At 35.9% G+C, this 24790-nt stretch overlaps 1 protein-coding gene across 1 annotated transcript in view; it reads left to right on the top strand.

Moving 5' to 3' along the window:
- The window catches only part of tup (LIM1_Isl and LIM2_Isl domain-containing protein tup), a 452945-nt gene that overhangs the window by 165847 nt on the left and 262308 nt on the right, over nt 1–24790 (top strand). Inside the window, exon 3 of the mRNA XM_069827047.1 lies at nt 21325–21514. Within this exon, the coding sequence (XP_069683148.1) occupies nt 21325–21514 (190 nt within the window). The remainder of the gene's footprint in view (nt 1–21324; nt 21515–24790) is intronic.

Below are 24790 nucleotides of genomic sequence, written 5' to 3'. Positions count from 1 at the left end.
AAGTAGACTGAAGTTGAGTGATCGTATGTGTTCTGCTGTGTAATGGCGGAGTAATATTGAAGGGAACTATTTGAAAGACGGCGTGTCGTGGTGGAAATGGATCTACTTTAAATTGTGTAAAGCGGGTTTCTAAAGTTTAGTAAATTTTCATTAATTATATTTTTATCTTTATTGTGGTAATATGAAATGAAAAATTCTTCTGCTGAATTTATGAAATTATTATTATTGTATGTTTTTAAAATGCTTAATGTATCCTGACGTTGACCTAGTTCGTGTCCAGTATTGATTAAGTGTGCCGCGTATTTTGATTTATCTCTATTGTTCTTAAAGTCATAAACATGTTCCTTATATCTCGTTTTTATGTTACGTTTGGTCTGGCCTATGTACTTCTTTTTGCATGTGTAACATTTAAGCATATGTACCTTTACTATTTAATTTATCACTGGTGTTTATTGTATTAGGGATATTGTTATTTAATTTATTATTTGTTTTGAATGCCATATTTATATTTTCTTTACACAATTTAAAGTAGATCCATTTCCATCATGACACGCCGTCTTTCAAATAGTTCCCTTCAATATTACTCCGCCATTACACAGCAGAACACATACGATCACTCAACTTCAGTCTACTTCAAACCATTAACACTCCTACATACACCGAGACATATACGTACGTAAGTAATTTGAAAACCGTTATTAATATAATGTTACACAAATTAATACCCCATATTCACTTTCATAGAATTAATTATTTATTCTCACATCACTTTTCTTTTAAAATAGTTCAAATTGATCGAAATATTAATGGCAACATTTCTTGTTTTTACAGAATTCTTCCATATACACTTAATTCAACAACGATATGCATTATAAAAGATAGATTATTTAGATCTAAAGGATCAAGGATAACCACTATTTGCATCGAAACTAGACAACATTTAGATTACAATCAAGCAAAGTACTCGTAAGTAATCTTAACACCTTTTCACATCTCCGAAACCAAAATAGACTTCTATCCCATTTGATCACTAAATAATGCTCATAATTTGTATAAATAAATCATACTTTTATGTTTACAGTATATGAATGATAATTTATACGCACATCACAATCAACCTACAACATCGATTACTGCAAACTTCGGTATGATACACAGTTCTACAAGACGTATCATTTTTCTAAACATTGAATAACTATAACCCAAGATTTTATCCATTTATTCATTTTAACATGATCATAATTTGCATAACATTATTCGATAAATATGTATTATAATGTAACATGAGTTATATGTACACACAATTCTAATTTTAATCATATTTGAATTTACACTACATTGAAATTCATCATTTTATCTTATTTCTTGTTACAATTGGTATACATATAACTCATGAAATTTTATCACCATGTATTACATACTGTTCGTATTTGCTTTTTATAAATCTAATTTAATCTAAGTTCAGATCACATAATTTTAATATATCTGATGATGCCCCACAAGGCGAAAACGTTTATATAGACTACCTTATATTCATGTAGCAAATAAACATTTGCAGATAGTTGTGTCTTTGATTGAAAATTTATAACATTATTTTATGACATTACTAGACACATCTGAAATATAAAATGAATTGCAAATTACATTATTATGGCCAGTACCTCATAAGTGGTTAGACATCCATTTTCTGTGGTTTGAAGGAAGAAATGAAAATTATGTTGTGCAGTGTAAGTTAGTTTTAAAGATCTTGTGGAACAATGTGAACAGAATTTTATCACAGGATAAGCGGATCATGTAGGCCTACGTAAGTTAGAGGAGAAGGTGGAAATAGGGGCTAGGAATGATAATATGGGCTACTCGTTTTTTACTATATATGGTGTTGTTACCTAGCGAAAAATCTCTAAAAGTACATCTCGTGTCCATCAGTCTGCGTGCACAACGAGACAAACCAGTTGCCTTTGTGGTGTGGATGTGGTGTGTCCTTTGTGTTTTTCATCAATTTGCAAGTTTTTGCAGGTATGTAGTTTCAATTTTATTGACCAAAACATATTTCGCTTTTAGAAATCACGCTTGTTGTGTTGCACTGATGAAGAATAGCTCTATCACATCGCAGGCATAAGAATAGACTAATATTTATTTAGGACAACAATTCCCATAAATAATCTTAGAAACCTTCATGAGTCGATGCTGCTAATATGGGCTACCGCTATATGTCATATATGGGATAGGTAGCCCATATTACCAGCACATTAACATGTCTATATTTTCACTATCGTAATTTGCGTTATTTGTTCGTAATTTGCGTTGTTTGTTACAGAATATTGCCATTGATGTTACACAGGTTTCCTGCTTATGTTTCTCTGTTTTTTTTTTTTTTTCAATTTTAATTTCAAATTTTTGTGGTAGCCCATATTTAGACCTACTAGGCCTACCTGTAGAGCATCAGTTCGTCTTATTTTCAAAAAGTAATTATATGCAAATATCTATTGCAACTATTGACCTTTAAGACTGGAAAAATTGTATATGAATAATTACTCTGTATATCAGTAAAGATTTCCAAGCAATATGTACACCATTTTCTATTATTATGAGGATAAAGTGGTAGCCCATATTTCCACCTTCTCCTCTACCTTTACGAGGAACAAGCGGGAATCTAGGAACATGTACACATTTTGGAAGAATAAAATTGACTTACGTTAATTAAATTTTGCAGAAGAATAGGGTTGCTTTGTCAATGCAGAAAATGAAAACAGGAAATATTGGCGACTACACATGTTTTCAACCAGTTCTCGGGGGGAGGGGCAAAAAAATGTAAGAAATAAACACTGACTAGTGACAATATTAAGGTCCCACTTGTAGTGGATGTCGATTTACGTGGTTATAACGACACAGGGTATCGATTAACACAGTATAAGTAACAAGAACAAATCCTGTCGGGAATCGAAGCTAAATTGTCTGATTTAGTAGACGGAATTTCAACCACAGTGGAGTCATGTGATTTGCTGAATTCGAAAAATATAGTTAAATGCTGCCTCACATTAGAATAATGCAGCAAAAGGATTTAATCTTATGGTCTTATTGTGGGAGTGGCAGAAACATTGTGTACTACTCAACTGGTTGTTTGTGTTGAGTTTTCTTGGGTTCAGGCCCCGTGCCGTGGCCTCCAGACCCCAAGAAGACCCGGTGGGTAGGTCCTAGAGACTGGGCGGTGATCTGACGGGATGTCTGTGAGGACTACAACCAATCGGCGCGCTGCGTTAACCCTTCTTGTCTCCACCCAAACTGCTGCGAGTCGCTTAGCATCACCTCCTCACAGACGAAACGCACAAGTCATCGATCTCATAAATATCTGCCTGGCTGACGACTTGAGTCGCGGAATGTGTCCTGATACACATATTAAAATGTGCATGCTGCCTCCAAGCTGTTTCTCTGCCTTTCATTCTTCGCTTTCAGTTCTTTTTATCTGGGTTTCCTCATCTCTCAAGTTCTGTTTGCTAATCGACGGCAAAGGAATTTTAAGGACGATAGTATTTCCTTCCAAAACACCTTTCGGAGTGCCCTGTGCCGTACTTGCCTGATTGAGAATTTTCTTTAAAAAAATTAATAAGAGTGTTGCTTCAACCACTTCAAAAAAATCGAATACTCTTTGTTATCATTGTGATCTTACGTGCTACCACAGTCTAGTATATACAATCACGAAGCTCGAGTTATGAGGGTGCTGAGAACAATAGACTGTGCCGGTACTATTTCGCATTGTCTGTAATAAGACGATATTAGCGATCCTAGTGGTTAGCAACTATCTACGGATGCATATTTACTACGTATTGAGCTTCGTGATTGTATATACTAGACTGTGGTGCTACCTCATCTACTTGAAAGCCCGTTAGTTGTATTGCTTACTCCACGTATGGTGGACATAGGCCTATTGTATAATAGCTTCTCCTCAAATACTTTTGTTTCCTCTGCCATTTCTCATTCTGCCATTGCTCCATAGGCGGAGTTATGGGAGGACGTGGGAAGGGCACTGCCCCCCCCCCAAACTTGTCTCAACTCTTTTTTTTTTTTCTATTAACGTTAGAAAATATTGAATTCATAAGATATTTTTTGCTTTTGTTTATGATTAAGTTTCTGTGCTTAAATTGATGAATTAATGTCTTCAGATTATGTGTCTGGACTATAATATTTATTTTAAATTTCTGAATGTATAAGAATTTATATGCCTAATTTGAAGAATGGAAGCACTGTAATGTTTCTTTTGTAACAGCCTGTACTCATGTGTTAGAAGTCTGCAGGTGTTCAGGCCGCCACTTGGAGAAATATGAATAACATAGCCTACTGCACAAAACTGCAGAAAAAAGAAAAGTGATCCCGGTAGGCTATAATGTATAAACTTACTGTAAATAAAATAAGGTTCACATTTAATATGATATCTTCAGGAAGGTAAACTTCATATAAAAACGTTTCTGTTAGCACTGTTACGTAGTTTTACTGATGTAGGGCCTATGCATGTGTTTCTGTACGAGAGACAAAAAGGAGAATGTTTTAAGTTATGCCCTATTCAGAGCTGTCATGGAGGCCATACGGGCCCATACATCGTATGGGAACCTCATTTTTTTTTAATTAATCGTATGGGGAACAGGAAATTTTGTGTGTACGGAGTCATACGGCATATGGGTGCCTAAGTTTAGTACGCGATCTGTACAGATCATCTCTTGCTCTTCCTAATGTATTTTGTTTGATGTTCATAAACAAAAATTGTCCACCTCTGCAGCACTGGAATCCAGAATTATATAAAATAATGGTTGAAAAACAAGAAGTGCTGCAAATACACACTCCAAGATTCATCGAGACAAGTAGTGTGCATCTACGGTGGTGCTACATGGTGTATTCTTTAATCAAACTTGTTCACAATTAAAATGTAAAGCAAAACAATTTCTTTACTTCTTTAATATTAAAAAAGTCATTGATAACAGTCGGAGAGATAGAGCGAGGAGAGTAAAATATATTTCAAGGGAGAAAACAAGGGGTGGGGGGTATGACCAAGAAAAAATTATCATGACAGCACTGGCCCTATTATAATTTGTAGTAGACCTACAGTTCAAGCCATACCTATAGACTACAACTCGGTCCGAAACATCGCGGATAGCCTATGGATGTAACTTTGTAAGAAACATGCCCCCGAAAATACCTTTATTATAGGATTATATTCCGATATAAGAACCACGGTTAAGCTATAACGGGGGGAGGAGGTAAATAATGTTCCCCATAACCCCGTTATATGAGAATTCTATGGTTTGCTTTGCACCCCCCCCCCAGGAAACGGTTCTCTCTCCGCCAATGCGTTGCTCCATTATCGTCACCTAATCATATCAACATCTCGGAGTAGCCTCTGTTAAGTTAGAAGAAATGTGACTTCTTCACTAAAGCAAAAGATTTGAAATTCATGACAGGTGTTATGAAGTCATGAAGCAGAACAACAGAAATGGTGCTTGTGTATAAAATATCATTTGGATTTAATAACAAAGTATTTATTTAAATACAGCTTATATGCAATAAAATATTATTTTTACCAAAGATAGACAAAACTTCACAATTTTCAGGAGCCAGCCCCGCCCCTTTTTTTCAAAGGCCAACAGACTTTGCCCACACATTCAATGAGAAAAACAATCCGAGCTAAGATAAAGCTCGGCTAGTACATTTATTGAAATGTAATTATTGAAAAATGTTAAATATCTATGCAATACGAACACACGCTCTGAAATATCCTCTGTGTTCTCATTGAAGCTGTGTAGTGACAATAAGCTCAAATGCGCAAGAAATATAATAAGTTAGTCTATGGTGAAAGGTAAAGTGGGCGTAAGTTAGAAATAAGTGGTTTTGAGTTACGACCTCCACGTGAATACCGGAAATGTAGGCCTACAGTAGGCTACTTCTTCAGATGGTATAAAAGTGTATGCCTATCTTCTTGCATAAGGATGTAGAGCGATAGACTTCCAATCCAACATAATGATATTGGTTCTCATTTAAAACTTTGCTTCTGCTCTACTGAAAACTTGTATATTTTGACTTAACTTATGCCCTTTTACCGTGGATTATATAAATATATTAACGGGTAAATACGTGTTGAGCACAATGGTCAGAAATCACTATCTACGCTTATATCGATGTCATTCTAGTTGAGCACAAACAACAGTAGAAATGATTCTACGAGAAGAGCACAATTGCATACAGTGCCTACATTCTCCCATTCCACAGGCTTAGAGTGCAGAATTGTTGGCATGTTGTGGCAGCGTTTGTTGAACTTAGATGATTTAATGTCTTGCCAACCTACCGAAGTCATTAGATTCAGCGCTTATTTAGTAGACACGTAGGCCTATATGATTCTGCACTATTCCCTCGGAAATTGTGGGCATTCGAGTCAACGGAATCTCAAAGGACTACAGATACTTACGAGGCATTTCATTCTAAATTCAATAAGAATTTTATCAGCCCACACCCAAACATATATGCATTTTTTGATACGCCTATTCTAAAAGGAGGGCAAACATAGGTTATATTAACATAACAAGTTCCAATCGCCAAAAGAAAATCGCTCGATAAAACACAAAAAAAAAATTACTAAAATATACGACAGGAGTAATTTCTAGATTAAATTATATAAAACGAGCAGCCTATCACTGTAAATCTTTTTAATAAAAACAATTGCAAAATTTTAATTTTGACCAACATTTTTAACCATACCTACCAGCAAAATAATTTTGACCAGCATCTTTAACCATACCAGCAAAATCAATGCTATCAGTCCAAAGTATGTAGAAAATGGGAAGGAACATGTGTCAAATCGTTTGTGCTCAACGCCAATGAAGGAGTTCAGATTGTCTGTGCTCTACTCGAATAAGAAATAAGGGTTGTTCAGGTAAATTATATTGTGCTCAATTCGTATGCGACCATATTCACAATACTAAGCCTAATCTAAAAACACATTCTAGTTTCTTCCTACAACCGTTTTTGGTAACATTGCATTACTTATTAGCCGTATTGACATAAATGAAATAGAAATCTTAAAGAATTTTGAATTTAATAAAAAAAATTGAGGCGCCTCATAAAAAATTTGTCACCAAGGCTACCTGCCGTCCGGGATTTATCTATCCCCGATTTTTACAATGCGCAAAACGGAATGTAGGCTAGATATACATTAGATCTAGTTAAAGACTTGAATTAACAAATAAAAATATATAATTAGGCTACAATAAATGACAGTACAAACTTAACACAAATTACGAGTAGTTACATTGACTGCGTGCTTTACGAGTTTCTACACATCTTAATGAATGACTGCAAACATTTTAAGTGTCTCAAATGCAAAATTTCTCCTTTCTGATACAATAAATTACATTTTCTTCTTTCCTAATGAAATGGTCGAAACCAAATTCTTCTATTAGAGGACTTGCCTCCAAGCGCCTAGCTTTTCTTTGTTTTTTCGTGTTCACTGAACAGCAGCCTGAACAGTGTAAGTAGGGTTGGATACCGCTAAGCTGTAATACATAGGGCCTACATACCTATATTGTTGCGGATTGCTTGAAGAGACTGGGTGTCCAAAAGCAGGACTCTAGTCATGAGAGATGTGTAGCGAAGAGAGTGGTTGTATGACTTCAGTCCTTATCAGGCCTACTCTTACTATTTCTCATTTCACATTTAATTACAGTGCTGTCGTTGTATCCCATAGTCTCTGAATGATCTCTAGGCTTAAAACCTTGGTTTTTCTGAACCGACGCATGTGAGGCGCGAGGCCCTCGTTGCACAAATCCGGACTACACGAGAGATAGTGAGTGGTTTCTATAACTGCGAAATTCGAGGTCTGCGTACCTCGCAGCCATAGAAACCACTCACTATCTCTCGTGTAGTCCGGATTTGTGCGAACCTCGGACGTCGCATGCGTCGGTTCAGAAAAACCAAGGCTTTATAGTTCAAGAGAAGTGTCGGGCTAGAGGTAAGTTACTACAAACTGTATAGACCTATTGAATAATAAACACTCTCACTCTGAGAAAACTCCAGGTTCAAGTTGTACAGTAGTTAGTGTAATTCCAGCATAGGCCTCCTAGCTTAGATTATCCGTTCGAAACCTGATCTTACTTCAGATAGAGTCGCAGCATTCAAATCGCTGCACAAACTTCAGCAACGCCGCTAAAAATACTTTTATTATGTAGCTTAATATGCACTGTATGCAGCCTATGTATATCGACGCTTAGGCTACTGTAACATAGCGTATATCAATCATTGTATTGCTTACAACACTGAAACAGTATACCGACCTTTAATGGGTACCAAATTGCATGAAACTGTAGCTGTTAGCTTAGAATTGCGGCCGAGCATAAAAGGGAACACGCAGACCTGCTGTAGTACAATAAAGAATAGGCCTATTGTGTAGTAATGAATAGGGGTGACACTGAGGGGAGAAAAAGAGTGTGTGCGTGTGTGTTGCTATATACTGTATACGATATTCAGTCTAAGAAGAACGGAAAGGGACACACAGATTGTTAAAATACGCAAGTAGTACACTGGTTTTGAATGCCTCTGTGTAAGACAACTAAGATCTTAATCTTAAAGTGTGAAGACTTCCTTTCCATAAGTAGAAAAACTCTAAAGAATAATTTTATTCTTTCTATGTTAAGGAATTCGTGTTAAAGATACTCACAGGCTTAGGCTATATTTCGCATTTTCGAATATCGTAATATTCATAATGTATACACATACTTAGTTACTTACAAATGGCTTTTATGGAAACCTGAGGTTCATTGCCGCCCTCACATAAGCCCGCCATCGGTCTCTATCCTGTGCAAGATTAATCCAGTCTTTATCATCATATCCCACCTCCCTTAAATCCATTTTAATATTATCCTCCCATCTACGTCTCGGCCTCCCCAAAGGTCTATTCCCTCCGGTCTCCCAACTAACACACTATATACATTTCTGGATTCGCCCATACGTGCTACATGCCCTGCCCATCTCAAACGTCTGGATTTCAAGTTCCTAATTATGTCAGGTGAAGAATACAATGCGTGCAGTTCTGCGTTCTCCTGTAACTTCATCCCTCTTAGCCCCAAATATTTTCCTAAGAACCTTATTCTCAAACATCCTTAATTTCTGTTCCTCTCTCAAAGCGAGAGTCCAAGTTCCACAACCATACAGAACAACCGGTAATATAACTGTTTTATAAATTCTAACTTTCATGTTTTTTGACAGCAGACTAGATGACAAAAGCTTCTCAACCGAATAATAAGAGGCATTTCCCATATTTATTCTGCGTTTAATTTCCTCCCGAGTGTCATTTATATCTGTCATTGTTGCTCCAAGATATTTGAATTTTTGCACCTCTTCGAAGATAAATCTCCAGTTTTTATATTTCCATTTCGTACAATATTCTGGTCACGAGACATAATCATATACTTTGTCTTTTCGGGATTTACTTCCAAACCTATCGCTTTATTTACTTCAAGTACAATTTCCGTGTTTTCCCTAATCGTTTGTGGATTTTCTCCTAACATATTCACGTCATCTGCCAATGTATTGCCATATAGAAGTTTATTTTGTTAATTCGTTATCCTAAAAAATACGTTGTGACATTCTTGTTGTCGGTTCTCTGACCGGAATTAGCCTATGCTAATAACATCGAAATTCTTCTTAAAGTAGGTCTATTGTGTAATTTATTTCTTTCAGATCTCTGTTACATTAGAGCAGGTATCGCAAAAGTGTGTTTCGTGAAACAGCGCCTAACTCTCACGTAAGTTTCAGATGACAACACCCCTCTCCGAGCTGAACTCCTTCCTCTAGCCTGTCGATACTGTCAACAGTGGCTCATTCTGTTGTCTAGTTATTTGGCGTTCATAACAAATAGGCCTATTTATGAACAGCTGAACAAACTAAACTGCCGGCTTCAAGAACGTGATTAGAACATAGTTGACATGTATGACGCGGTGAAATCTTTTTCCACGATGATAAATGTTTGGAAAGTGGAATTGAAAGAAAATAAGTTTCATCATTTTTCTTGCCTGAAGTCACTGTCAAATGTTTCTGATTCAATAATAGATAAATGCTACGACATCTTGGAAACATTACTTTCAGAATTTAGAGATGAAAGATTTTGTAATTTGAAACAAATGGAAAATGATCTCTCTATTTGTTAACACACCCCTTCTGAAGGTAGGGCTACGGCGAGACTTACAATTTGAGGTCGATAACACCTTTATGAAAAGCAAGCGTAAGGATTGTATTGGATTAGACGTAGGTTATTTAAAAATATTGACTACTCTAAATATCCACGTCTTAGATCATTTGCTGCCAGAATCCCAGCTATGTTCGTTTGTACGTAGGTTTATGAACATTTTTTTTTTTAAATTAAACACATTAAAATAAAAAGAAGGCCACGCTTAACAGATTTCAGTCTTCGTGCACAATTGGCAATGGCTACTTATGAGACAACCCCTAATTTTGAGATCTTACCGAATGGAAATATTGTAATCAAAAAATAAAAGAATACAGATTAAAATAATATGATTCTATAAAGATATTCATTCCTTCTTTCTCTTGTTATTTCTTTATCATGAACAAGGTAGTTTTCTGCGACCGATGCTCCCCACCCCCTGTCTTCACTTTGTGTGTAGCGGGTAGTATTTAACTTATATTGCGTCATGAATTTGTGACATTTTGCGATGATGCCTGCATTAGAGCTATTGTCAGTCCGAGTGGTTATGTCGCAGGGTCATCGAAACGGGGGAAATCACTTGACAGTTACTCATTTAAATGGGCTCTTTTTCAAATTAGGTAGACTATTTTAAACAGTTGTATAATATTACGTAGACGTCAAATTCCGAACAAGAGACAGTCCAGTCATTAGCCTTTACGGCAGTCGTGTCAAAAGCTGCCCATAGGCGCAAGCGTGCGCTTTAGAGCTCAGGAGAGTCTGACCGCTTTACAGCGGAAAGGAAAGAGACAGACGAAAGAGGTAGTATATGCCGCTTGGTCGAGCTATATATAGGAATGGCCAGCACTGATCCAGTGGATAGATAAAGGGACGAGAGCTTATTAAAACTGTATCCATGTTAATTTTCAGATTTGTCTGAGAAGTATAAGTGCATTATAAGAATGTAAGTTTTAATTTTAATGCTCATTTTTCACAAGTTTGCTCAAAAGGAAAAGTTATTCAAAAGGAATATTTTCTCAACTATTTTACAGAAGAATTAAATTTTCAGATATGTTTATTTAATAGCCTTACACATAATGAAAAATGTTTTCGTAAATCTAATATAGGCCTATCGTAAATACATATTACTGAAGACAGTGTATTGAAAATTTTGAAAATATTCGCATGGAAAATGTTTGTAAGGAAATGAATTAACAAAAGAACTACTATTACATCCTAAACAGAAGATATGTGCCCATGTGTTGTAAAAACGTCAGCTCTATAGCGTCAGCATATTTCGAGAAAATAATTTAATATTCTGATGATAGGAATTTGCGCACCATTATCACCTTAAAAGCATAATGCGATAAGAGTTTTGCTATATAATATTAGTTACAGTTAAAACATATACCTAGGTAACTTTGTTTTGTACTATAATATTCTTTAATTAGTTTATTGATTACTTTTATAAGGCTGAAGATACCATCAATATCAATTCCAACTTATCATGTCATACTCAGTCTCTTTCTTTGGGATATCACTTTCTTTATAAAATGATGTATTTCATTTATGTGAATATTCCTTTTTAACTCTTTATTATGTTATTAACATTTAAAACACAACCACAATATTAAGAAATTGGTGTTAGCACTTTTGTTTTACAGATAATATAGATAATATCAAACAGAAAGAAGCCATATAAAAATAACGACATAAAATTTCACGTTCCGCTTGAAGATTGCACACCACTGTTTTCTTAATCCAACAAGCTGCTTATTCATAGGCCTATACATAATATTCTTCCTCCTTCCATACTTAGCGCTTGATGCATGCGCACGACGTCAATGTTTGAAAAATGCGCTCGCTTTGACATCACTGCTTTACGGAGAGGTCAGCAGAAACGGGTGTAGGAAACCAGGATGCGACATAACCACTCGAATAGTAACTTAAAATACCACATTTATTATTATTATTATTATTATTATTATTATTATTATTATTATTATTATTATTATTATTATTATTATTATTATTATTATTATTGTTAACACGGGTACTTACGAGACAATAGAATGGTAGCCAAAATAATTCTGGTTAGCCACGCCGAGGAATGACAAATGCGTTTTTATTAATAGGTCCATTGTTTAATTCTGCCAAAGCAGATTAATATTTGACTGCTGTATGTGTACATTTTAGTACATGAAGTACAAAGAGGCATTATAAATAATTCTGCTCGTCAGCGTGTGTTCTCCGAGTTCCTCTTTAGTAGGATTACGCAATAACGGAATTTGGCTAAATCCTATTATTAATTAAATGTAATTTTCTACTCCGTCTTGCCAATCGATGTGTTCTGACGTTCGTTTCCACACAAAAGCAGTTGCTTGTATTTAAACAGAGCGTATTAAGTAATAAGCTTATACATACCCTACGATTCTGTGAGGGATAGCCGTTCACATATCGTGTAATTATTATGCACTGTGTAGGCCTATCCCGCTTGTGAAATAATTCTGATATTTTGTGCTGCACGCTAAACTCTTGTAGGCCTGGGTAGCGTGACTCCCAGCCATTTCCATTCCTAGATTCCGTCTGTTAGGTGGATTTATTTGCTGTAAGTAAACGTAACTTTCATTGATTACCTCAGCTTCACGGCAGTTTTTAAATTTATCTCGTTTACAGCGTTCGTTCTGCTTTCGTATAATCTAACAACGTTAATAAAATTGCAAAATAACAAATCAATTTTTAAGACGACGTATTAAAGAATTAAAACTACAAAGACTATCGCTACCTACAAAACCAGTGTGCGAGTAAGCCTATTTGGGTTTGCTCCAGTGGTGTATTTCTAAAAAAAAGAATTGCCTTAACTGTAGGGTGTCAATAGTAAGCTTATCGGTGGTAGTTATCTTCGACGTCGTCGCCGTCGTTTTCATTATCACCACCATTTCCGCAGGAATATTTATACAGTGTGATTTATATAGAACTAACACATTTCTTTCCTTCTTTATTTCAAAACGAATTATTACTAGCCACAATTTGTTATACCTCAAATGTAGAGTATCTTTGGGAAATTACTAACTTCTATAGTAAATGTTGAAAATGTCCTCCATCCTGCATAAGGCATAAAGCCTTGGTTTTTCTGAGCCGACGCATGCGACGTTCGAGGTGCGAGGCCCGCCTCGCACAAACCTGACTACACGAGAGATAGTGAATGGTTTCTATGGCTGAGAGCTGTGCAGAACTCGGATCTCGCAGTTATAGAAACCGCTCACTATCTCTCGTGTAGTCAGGTTTGTGCGAGCCGGACCTCGCACCTCGAACGTCGCAAGCGTTAGTTCAGAAAAACCAAGGCTTAACTCAACACGTCGTTCCATGTTACTGGCCACAACAACCGTGAGCAACCTAGATGAACGATGTTTGCCTTTTTCACTCACCTGAGATCCAGTTGTTTCCAATTTGTTTACGAGTCCCAGTATTGTGTTTCTTTAGGGGGGATTACGAACACCAAATTTTCTCTGGTATACTCTTTGAGTAGATGTAATTGAATTCCTAATCCAGTATTGCTTTACAACGAAGAATCGTTGATTTAATATGTACTGCATTTTCAGTGACTAAAACAAAATGTCGAAAACAGCTGCCAACAATAAGGAATAAAGAATAAACATCTGCGCATCTCGTGACAGGGAATCGAAATTTCTGCTTAATTTAACGTTAAAACTGATCATTAAGTGAATTTACAGCCGAATAAATAAAGAATTTTCAACATTTGCTATGGAGGTTAGTAATCTCCCAAAGATACTCTACATTTGAGGTAGGCCTATAACAAATTGTGGCTAGTATCATTCGTTTTGAAAGAAATAAATTGTCAGTTTTTTATCAGTCACTCTGTAGCTATAATATCAGACGAAAACACATGGGTTAGAATCTAGATAGGCCTATAGAGATTCTTGGGTCTGCGGAATAAAACTCACTATGAAATTGTTTATAGGCCTATAAGAATAAAATATGACCTTTTACAAATTCAAAATTTGGCAATAATATGAAAATCATAAAAGTGTCCTAGCGCCACATGGCCTCAAACATAGTAGCTACCTGGCGCCGCCAGGGCCCGTCAGCCTGAAATACACCCTGGTTTGCTCCCCGACAAATTGTGGTCTAGACTATTCCTCTTCCGTGCCAATGGGTGTGTCCCTTGTCCTATGTTGTCTTAAGCGATGGATGCAATTCTGGTCATAATAAGCGATTTCCTGTGAAAATCTAAATGATGGATAAAAATCTCAGTAAAAGTAACAAGCGAACGTGCCAATGGAATCAATCTAAATAGGGAAGAAAGGCGAACTGAAATAAGTTACCGTCATTTTGACATGCGTCATACATTTTAAACATTTAAATTGTACGAGTAATATTTAGATCTGAGACAGCTAAAATATCTTTCAAGTGTTTCTTCAGGAATAGACTTTGAAGTCTAAAATAATTTTCAATAATAGTAAGATTTTATTCACGAGTGGGAAGTTTATCTCCTGAGTGAATAAAATCTATTAAGTCTTGTGTTACATACAATATTTTTTCCACTACTAATATGTAAAGTAATATTTCTGTGAAAATAATTTTAATTGAAATTAAATATTAGGCTCATTTGTTATTGTTTGATTCAAAGCGAACTGTTGTCCATGATTAGTTCAACTAAATATGATTTAAAGAATAGTAGGTAATGAAGACAACGTCAGTCGCGTTGAACACAGAATAAATAAATTTAAAATGTTTGTTCTTCGAAACCAAAATGTCGTGTAAAGAAGAACTTTTCTTGCCAGATGAAGTCCTTAATGTCGCCAAAGCGGCTGTGTTCACGTTAAGCCTTGGTTTTTCTGAACCGATGCATGCGACGTGCGAGGTGCGAGGCCCTCGCCCGCCTCGCACCTCGCATCTCGCATGTGTCGGTTCAGAAAAACCAAGGGTTTAAGTAGAATCGTTCTACATAGGCCTATAGAGCAACCCTACAAGATAGGGAACGTGAACTGTTAAAAACAGTGTGAGTTCGTTGCTCAGACACAGGCTTCAAAATTTCTTTGTGATTGGAACGGGTCTTCATTCTACTTCGGTGGTGGTGGTGGTGGTGGTAGTGGTGGTGGTGGTGGTGTTGGTAAGACATAGTCTATGAAGCTGGCGCTGATTGTGTAGTTCTCAGTTTTTAATGATGTTCTCAGTTTTTAATGATGTTCTCACTTTTTATTAGTCTATTATTACATTATAGGAACACACTGAATTAATATATTAATAAAATGGAATATTTATTATGAACGTCATCATTAGGGACCGTATTTTGTCTCACGAGGCTACAAGTTAAGTATTATTGAAGTTTTTAAGTGGACGACGCGCTTGCATATGCAAGTGAAGTACTTGACTCGCTGCTCACGTGACTTCTGTTTGGCCGAGTTGGACAGAACAGAACATGGACCACTTTAACAATCACACTAATATTTACAATTCAAATTATTTACACTGTGTTGTCTACACTAGAATACGCTATTTTTTAATTAAACTATCGTAAAGAATGTATATCTACATTGATCACACATTATTTACATTTTTATGTACAGTGTTTGTCTATTGTAATGCAAAGTAGGCCTATTTAATTTATTGATAGACCTACTATAGTCTACTTGTTTTGTAAATAGTGTATAATAGTGTAAATATGTTGGATCAATGTAAGCCTACCTCTTTTACAATAGTATAAATCGTAAAAACAGCGTACTTTAATGTACATAATGTAAAAGGGGCGTCAGACATTGACTACTTTCAAAAGCCGATAGTCAAAAAACTACTTTTCGTCTATAGAGTATATTTCTTCAAATATCACTTTTGTAGAATATGATTTTTATTTTGAATATATAGGCTTAAATTTTTCTTCATTGTACCTATGTTAATCATTCTTTTGGTCCAAATTATCTTATTTAACATTAAATTGTAATTGTTTAACTTTTAGACTTACAGATATCTAAACAGATCTAAATTTTGCTCTATTATTATTATTAATAATAATAATATTATTATTATTATTACATTTTTTATTCCTGGTATTTACAATACTTGCTGTGTATTTTTATACTGGTTGAGTGGAAGAGATGGTCTTAAGGCCTTAACTATGCCAGTAAAAATAGGCTAAATCAACAAAATAAATTAGTAATAAATTTAAATTATAGGAAAGCTCATCATAATGTCATTCTTTATCACTGGAATGCTTTGTGAATAGTCTGCTGGGTATAGTTTTGAATTATGAATAGGACGTTAGCTGCACACAAACAAGATGCAAATGTCCCCCCCCCCCTGTGTCGCGCGCGAAACATGACCAATATAGTATATCGTCGTTGTTCCTGCAATAACTACTATGTGCAAAATATAAAATTGATCAGTAGGAAAAGAAAACATATTTATTCATCCTATTACACCCGTACATACGAGACTGTGAATTCTTACATTTTCGAAATAAAGAAATATAATTACATACAGGAGATTTTATTATTTGCTGTATCACTATTTAAGGTATTTAATACAGCAAAAATCTGAAAATTGATAAATGTCACATAGGAGTTATTGCAGGAACAACGACGGTATGAACAACTAACTTCATCTTCGTATGCCCTGGGACAGAATACTGTCCCTACTCATCATCAAGGTTAAGGCTTTTCGTCTTCACACGTAAAGAATTGAAACTAAAAGCATTGAGATTAGGCCTACACCTTAATATTTTTCCTATATTCCCTCATGCTTATGAAATAAATACTTTCATTTAGACTATAGGACAAAAGTGAGTAGGGCCTACATGAAAATAAGGAGAGATTCAAGCAATTGGAAAAAATATCCTCTATTTTTTTCCCTCGCAATTATGACTGCACAATTTAAACAGTCAATCCTCCCTCATGCAACTGCGAATCAGCTTTCTTGTGCTGTGCTTCATTGAACTGCATTGCTTTATTGTTCCGCTGGGATGTGGCTGTATTCATCTGTATTCAAGCCTTAAATGGACCCATTGTGGTAGTCATAACTTCCATACGAATGAGAAATTACGCGAAAGCCATTGAATAGTGGCGACTTTAATTAAGGTCTTGCTTGTCTTCCTATCAAGGGGGAGAATTAACAGGCCTATCCAGATTTACACAGTCATTTGTTCGACACTGATTTTGATCGCTGGGATGTAAAACTATAACATTATTCGTAGGTAATATATTTACGTAATATATTAATGCTCTTGTAAATTAGACGTCTCACTGATTCAGTTAGATTCTCTACGAATTTTCTATATTCTGCTTACCTGGCGACACTTGACAGGAATTACATGATTTAGATTATGACCAAAAGTCACAGCGGCGAAGAGGATTGTGCCGTGAAGTGGCTGCGGCAGGAAACAAAAGAGACGAAAATATAATGCCACTCCTTTACATTAAAGTTGCAGATTTTCCAGTTTTATCAATATTACTAGGTTTAAGAAAAGTGTGTTTAAAAACGAGAAGGCCTACATAATTATAAAATTTACGTTTTACACACTTCCTCAAGTAGCCTACAACTGAGAATCGCGATGAGGATTTCTAAATTAAAATACGATGAATCTTAACCAATTCAGTTGGAAAATACATCAATATTTACAGAGTTGTTATTGGTTTGGTTTACCGACAACGGCCTGCGCTAGTTTACCGTCTACCGCCCACTCTGCTGCCCGCTTCCCCTTTACGTTGGACACGCCCATGCGTGTTGTGTAATTGTGCAATTATTGTGAGTGCAATTTCGTATGGGATATAAGTATGAATCGGCTCGTCGGATCTGTACGGAGTTTATTGCGAATAAATTTGAGAACACGGGATCTGTGTTAAAAAAACGTTCAAGGAAGAGATCTGTTTTAACAGAGGCTAGGTTAGATTACCTTTGCGCTATTCTCGAAAATTCGCCACAAAAATTCCTAAATATGTTAGGTCAGTAGACTGGCATGTCTTCATCATCTGCAAGAAACGAAACACGTTTATTGCATCTTAATCCTTAAAGAAGATGATACACGTTTGAGAGTTAATCACTGCAATTGGTTTCTAGACTCCGTAGAAGGTGTGGGCTACTGTGGAAGAGAAGGTGCATCACTTTATCCCATTTACACTTCAGGAACTGAAGGATAACATTGAGCTAGAAATTACAAGAATTTCAGTGGAAGGACTGGGGAGAGTGAATTGGAACATTTTTACACTATACTCTACTTGTATGGGGCAGGAAGGTCGACATTTCCAACATCTATTCTAAGGTAAATGTGTTGTGGTTTAATCGCGCTATTATAGAACTAATTCTGGCGGCCGCAACCGCAGTCCTCGCTGAGGACCAGCGTGTTGCTATATCGGTAAACCAGACCGATAACAACTCTGTATTACTGTCCAAATATTTACGTAATAAATTGAAGAGTGGCAAACATTTGTCGATACATAAGTCGTGTGTGGTTTCAGAGGGCATTGTTTCTAGTGCAATATAATTTACATTTTCGGATTTAGTTGATTTTGTGTTAATCACTATTTTAAGAAATAATTGTGACATAAGGATCTTAAATATTCTAATGGTATTTTCGTGTAAGAATTATTATAGTTCTTACTCTTACTTTTCGGATTAGCTGATTCTTTTAAGTGCTAAGTGTTAAAGAAATGCTTCCAGTACAGTTTGGCAAACAAACAGCAAAAACTACTTTTTCAGTCATACTTCTATGAAACTTAAAGAAGGAATGAAATTATCACATCCACTGAATTAACAAACATTAGGTAAATAGTTTGAATTGAGAGTGACGTTAAAAATTCACAAATATTTAAAGGAAAACTGAAAACTATTCGAGGTAGGTGACGAAGGACTTGAAAGTTCTAGACAATAATGCAAGGAGAGGAAGGAGAAAGAAGTAGAACAAGGGTGAGAGACGAAAGAGAAAGAAAGAAAGTTGTGTGATAGCAGTGGACGAAATCTGGCATTATGGGAGGACCCCGTAACTAACTTATGCTTAATGAATGACTGGAACACCGGAGGAGAAAGGATTTACATACCCTAAAACTCATGCTGGAAGACAAGATGAGCGATCTGAGGAACGTTGTTTGAATTTGGTCAGTTTTCATCTGAGTGTTGCCGACTGGCGATTATATTAATTGTCTTCTACTTTATTAAAAAAAACGCGTGTAAATAGCAAGTCTGTTTGATATCTTGATATTTTAAGTGATGTAACTTTAGTGTTTAATATCATTGAGTGAAACAAACATATTACTACAAAGAATGCAATATGATTTTTAGAATTTATTGAAGACTTATTTTTCGAAAGGGGCTAAGCGCCAAAAACAAGTTTCTGAAATTTATGAAAAATACACTGTCAAATAAATGCGTGTTGAGATACCGTCAATACCATCTATCGGGGCACGAATGAATCATAGTTGATCTAAGACAGAACCCAATTAGTATGATGTGCTCATATAAATGTACCTCCCTTACATAGATTGAATAAAATGAAATATGAAAAATTGGCACTTACTTGTTAGTCCCTTTGGAAATATAGGTCTTCAATTGTTAAATTACTCATAGATAAGAAATATGGTCCCGCATTTATAAATCACTTATGACAGCTGAAATTGTACATCGAAACCAACAAAATTTGGGAGAAAGGACAAAATTAAAAATATTATTACTAAAAATAATAAAATATACGACATATTATTACACACCACATTAAAACTCATCAATTAACATGTAATGTGACAGTAGGACAATGGGACGACTGTCTGGCTTAGATTTAAGAGAACTGATTATGTTATAAACATAAAAATTATGTCCGTCGTCTCTATGGTCTGCCAGGACTTTATTTATTTGGAATTGTTATAGTTAAGTAGTTTTAGTAATCATCCATTCTGAGCATACAAGGGATAATCAATAAATTTCCGGACGGCCCTGAATGTAGGCAACACAAAAGACATAGAAAACGGAGAAGTTATCTAGAACCAGGGGAAATTCCTGAAATCTATACTAATTGTATGACTTGAAAGGCAGAGAAGAAGATTAGCGACTAGGTGTATATGGAGAGATTCCAGGAAAAATCATAATGGGTACTTGACATATTCGTACAAAATCACGTGTAGAAGCTCAGTTCTTAAAGACAATGTGACGCTGTTTGATAGACTGACTGCAGGCTTGGAAGCATTGATCTTCAGTGACACGCGCATTTATATTTAATGGTGCAATAAATACCAATGCAGTTCGGAAATATAGGGTGATTCAGACCACCTGAAACAGTCATTTGTTTCAGAAACTAGTGCATTAAATTATCGAGAAAAAAATATTTATTACTAAACCACATGTGAACTTTCACTTGACCTTAATTTCATCAATCAGCTCTAACAAGAAGTAGCATCAGTGGAGTATCACTTTAAAATTTAAAATGGGAGTCGGGGTTAAATAGGGTCCCATTTGATAGAGCTCTTCAAAACAAACAACTTTCATAGGAAACGTTTTTACCAATTCCTACTCTTTCAATGAGAGAACGTACAAAAAGACAATGTTATCAATATTATGAAATGTTAAAAGACGAAAATGTAAACAAGACATGTTACTGAAAGACTGGACAATTCTATTAATTTTTATAAATGTTCAAACTGTCTCCCGTTCTGAGCAGCACACACCCGTACTCTTCTTCTAACACTGTCAGTGGCTCGTAACACTCCGGCGTGGTCAAGTGACTAGCAAGACTCCCGGATCCGCTGTTTTATGTCATCTCTTATTGTGGGACAATATTGTGGGAATTGGTAAAAACGTTTCCTATGAAAGTTGTTGTTTCGAAGAGCTCTATCAAATGGTACATTATTTGACTCCGACTCCCATTTGAAATTTTAAAGTGATACGTCACTGACCCTACTTCCTGTTAGGGATAATTGATGAAATCAAGTTCAAGTGAAAGTTCACATGTGGTTTATTTTTTTCTCGAAAGTTTTAATGCACTAGTTTCCGAAATAAATGACTGTTACGGGTGGTCTGAATCACTCTGTGTATTGATTGCAGTTTGTATTTTCGTACCAGTTTTAGGTCTACTTTTATTATCTTCTAATTAAAGTTGAATATTTGTAATTTTCTAAGAGGCTGTCCCCTGCTTGTGTTTGCAGAAAAGCGGCGGCTGAGTCTGTGTGTGGGCTGCGGGGCTCAGATCCACGACCAGTACATCCTGCGGGTGGCTCCCGACCTGGAGTGGCACGCCGCCTGTCTCAAGTGTGCGGAGTGCCACCAGTTCCTGGACGAGACCTGCACCTGCTTCGTCAGAGACGGCAAGACGTACTGCAAGAGGGACTACGTCAGGTGAGTACTCTCAACTTCGATAGAGTATACTGTTTCAACAAATTACGTATCCTGGCATGTGAATCAACGTTTTTCGTACGTCTGTCAAAGTTTCCCCGGAAGCCCATTTCCTGCCGTTTCCGACGTGACACAAGATGGATACACCGTGGAATTTCCAAGGAGAAAAGTAAATAATTAATTAGAAGTATTTATTTATTTATTTATTTAATTATTTATTTTTTATTTATTTATTTACTTATTTACTTACTTACTCTCTCATTCACTCACTTACTTATTTATTTATTTGTTTATTTATTTATTTATTTATTTATTTATTCTGGTGTAGTTAAGGCCATCAGGCCTTCTCTTCCACACCACCAGAAATACAAATACAATAACAGAAATAAAAAGGGAAAAAAACACTATAAACAAAGTAAAGTCACACAAAAATATACACAGGTTGCAGTCACACAAACTTTAAATGAGTGATTAAGTGTAATTCTAGACTAGAAGTATTATACAAGGAGAATATTAAATGCCGTCTTCGAAGACCACGTCGTAATAGACTACATTAAAACATAAATAATACAGGAACCAATATCCTATCTTGCAATTTTTTCCAAATATCTAATGGGATAAGTATTATTTCCGTGGGAAACGCTTCTGTATACATGGGTTTAAGCTCAGAATGTAACTCCCAGATGTTCATGTCGGACATCCCGCATTTCCAAATTGCACTTTTGTCACTCCAAGCATCGCGATCACAGGTTTTCTGGGATTTAGTTCAATGCCGGACAAGGGATGGGTCGAGCAGCACGCTTTGAAAATCGACGCCTGCTTGACGTACACAATGTATACATCACGTGCTTACCTTACTCCACAATGCGAAACAGTGACATTGCACAGAGAACTCACAGTACAGTACTTGAAGACACACGAGAAATAGTGATTTTTTTCACAGTTTTTGCGCTGAAACTAAGAAATCCGATCATTTCAGGGACAGGTACATGTTGCACACATCACATCATTGTTGCATTCTTGACATTTAACTCCAATTACTACGCGCTATGGATCAAGAGTAACTATTACCCCATTTGACTTCTAGGTATTGCCTATAATATCTCCATAACTAATCATTAGACTTCGTGGAATTGCCACGAGAATCGTAAGGTTGACTAAGCACGCGGTATAGACTGTATGAGGAGGGGACGTGCAACGGATGGAGTATGCCTCTGATGTAAACACTGAGCAGTATACTGCGGTTACAATAAAACCTCTATTCTGCATTCAAGAAATATAATGAATGATCATTGAAGTAGGAAATGTCTAAACATGTAAATACACAATTATTTTGTAGTGAGATATATTAACTCTTAAAATTTAATGTAATATACTCACATCATATTTCAATATGTGCATTGCAGTGAAGAGTTACGTACAGTTACCCTTAAAAAGAATGAGACGATTCTTGGTCGTCGGAAGTTAAAGTTCTACAGCGCGGTTCACTCGATATCGACGTAACGATAAGTACCATGAACGATACTACAAGAATTGTTACAAGGACCACAACAAGGAGAAGGACGAGAATAAGGATCACGAAGGAGACAGCCATTTAAGGCCACGATTTCACAACATAGCTCGAGTCACAAAATAGCATTGCTTCTCTGTACCGAATGGCAAATGTCTGCTATGTGATCTACATTCTGGACTGCTGCTGTCACTGTCTTGCCTCGGTAGCTCATATAGTAGCGTATTGGTTCCACTGTATAACCGAAACCTCTCGTGTTCGATCCCAGGTGAAACTTTTTTTTATTGAGGTGTAATTAATTTGTTCAGAGTTCCTCGACTGTCTAATTTGTCGAAAAATATGGAATAATTTATGCCCAATTTCTGGGTCTTACAAGTGGGCTGAACCTCGTCAAAAAAATAAATAAATCTTACTTGGATGTTAAAAGTATTCTTCCTCAAACAAAAATCATAAGAAACAAAAAGAGACCTGTTAACTTAAAATCTTGTCCACATGCCATCAGCTTCTATTACAGCTCTAAGTCGATCCGGCATGGATGTCACGAGATTGTGGAATAAGTTCTGATCCCCGGCGAGATCTTCCCAGGTGTCAATAATTTGATTCCACAATTCGTCTCGATTTCGAGGGCGTCGGCGGGTATAGATGGCTATTCTTCTCTTTTTCAATTCCCCCCATAAATTTTGGATGACATTCAAATCAGGTGACTTCGGAGGCCAATTAATGATTTCGATCTCGGGTCTCCTTTGAAATCAGCTTTGAATGCTTGCGGCATAGTGCACGGGATGGTTATCCTGCTGGAACAGCAATGTTCCTTCGGGAAAACGCTCTCGGGCGGAAGGAAGGAATATATTTTCCAGAATGTGCTCGTACGTTCCCGCATTAAACCAGCCATCGATGCGTTCTATAACGCCAGGTCCATCGTAAGACATCCACTCCCAACACGATATGCTAAAGAGCTCCGATCTTTCACGTCGGTGCACTTAGCGCTGGTCATGTCGAGTTGCAATGTAATGATCCTCATGTTCTTAAATACTGCAAGAAGTACAGTGTAATTTATAAAAAATTATGAAAGAGGGAAATAGAATACATTTGAATAGAAAAGTACAACATTCAGATAATGCAATTAAACCTATTCGGAATATTATTAAAGTTAAACTTGTAGATATCCTAAGAAAGAAAATATTTTTTTCATTAAAACCAATGATGATAAAGTAGAGGATCCCAAATCTATTGCAAATTCTTTTAACGTCTTATAGTATATAGTACAGAAACATTATTGACAGCTTAAACATTCAAGATTTTGCAAAAGATACTGCAATTGGTTACTTAATAGATGCATTTAATAATTAGTATTAATATATGTAATTAGTCAATAACTGCAACAGTGCTTTTTCATTCAATCGTAACATGAATAAAATTGAATGCACATTAAATTAAACACTATTGCAAACACGTAGATGAAATAGTTAAAATCAACTGAAGGGGTGAGAATGAAATAATTCAAAGCCACACTTTTTAACAAAAATTGTTTTTGTGCGAGTGAATTTCTTACACATATGGGAAAGCTATTAATAAAATATTCTAATAATTACTCAACAAATGACATTATCTAAGGACTCTAAACCTTTGTAAAAGTTCGTCTATTATTATATATTTTTTTAAATTTCATTTTAATTGTTAGGTTTTAATACATACACATTTACATTGTATATGTGTGTATATAAATGCATTCATTAGAGTAACGTTTATAATATTATAACTTGTAATTT

This window comes from Periplaneta americana, chromosome 5 (assembly GCF_040183065.1).
Source record: "Periplaneta americana isolate PAMFEO1 chromosome 5, P.americana_PAMFEO1_priV1, whole genome shotgun sequence".
In the NCBI taxonomy this organism is placed as follows: domain Eukaryota; kingdom Metazoa; phylum Arthropoda; class Insecta; order Blattodea; family Blattidae; genus Periplaneta; species Periplaneta americana.
This window is presented reverse-complemented; position numbering and strand designations above follow the sequence as displayed.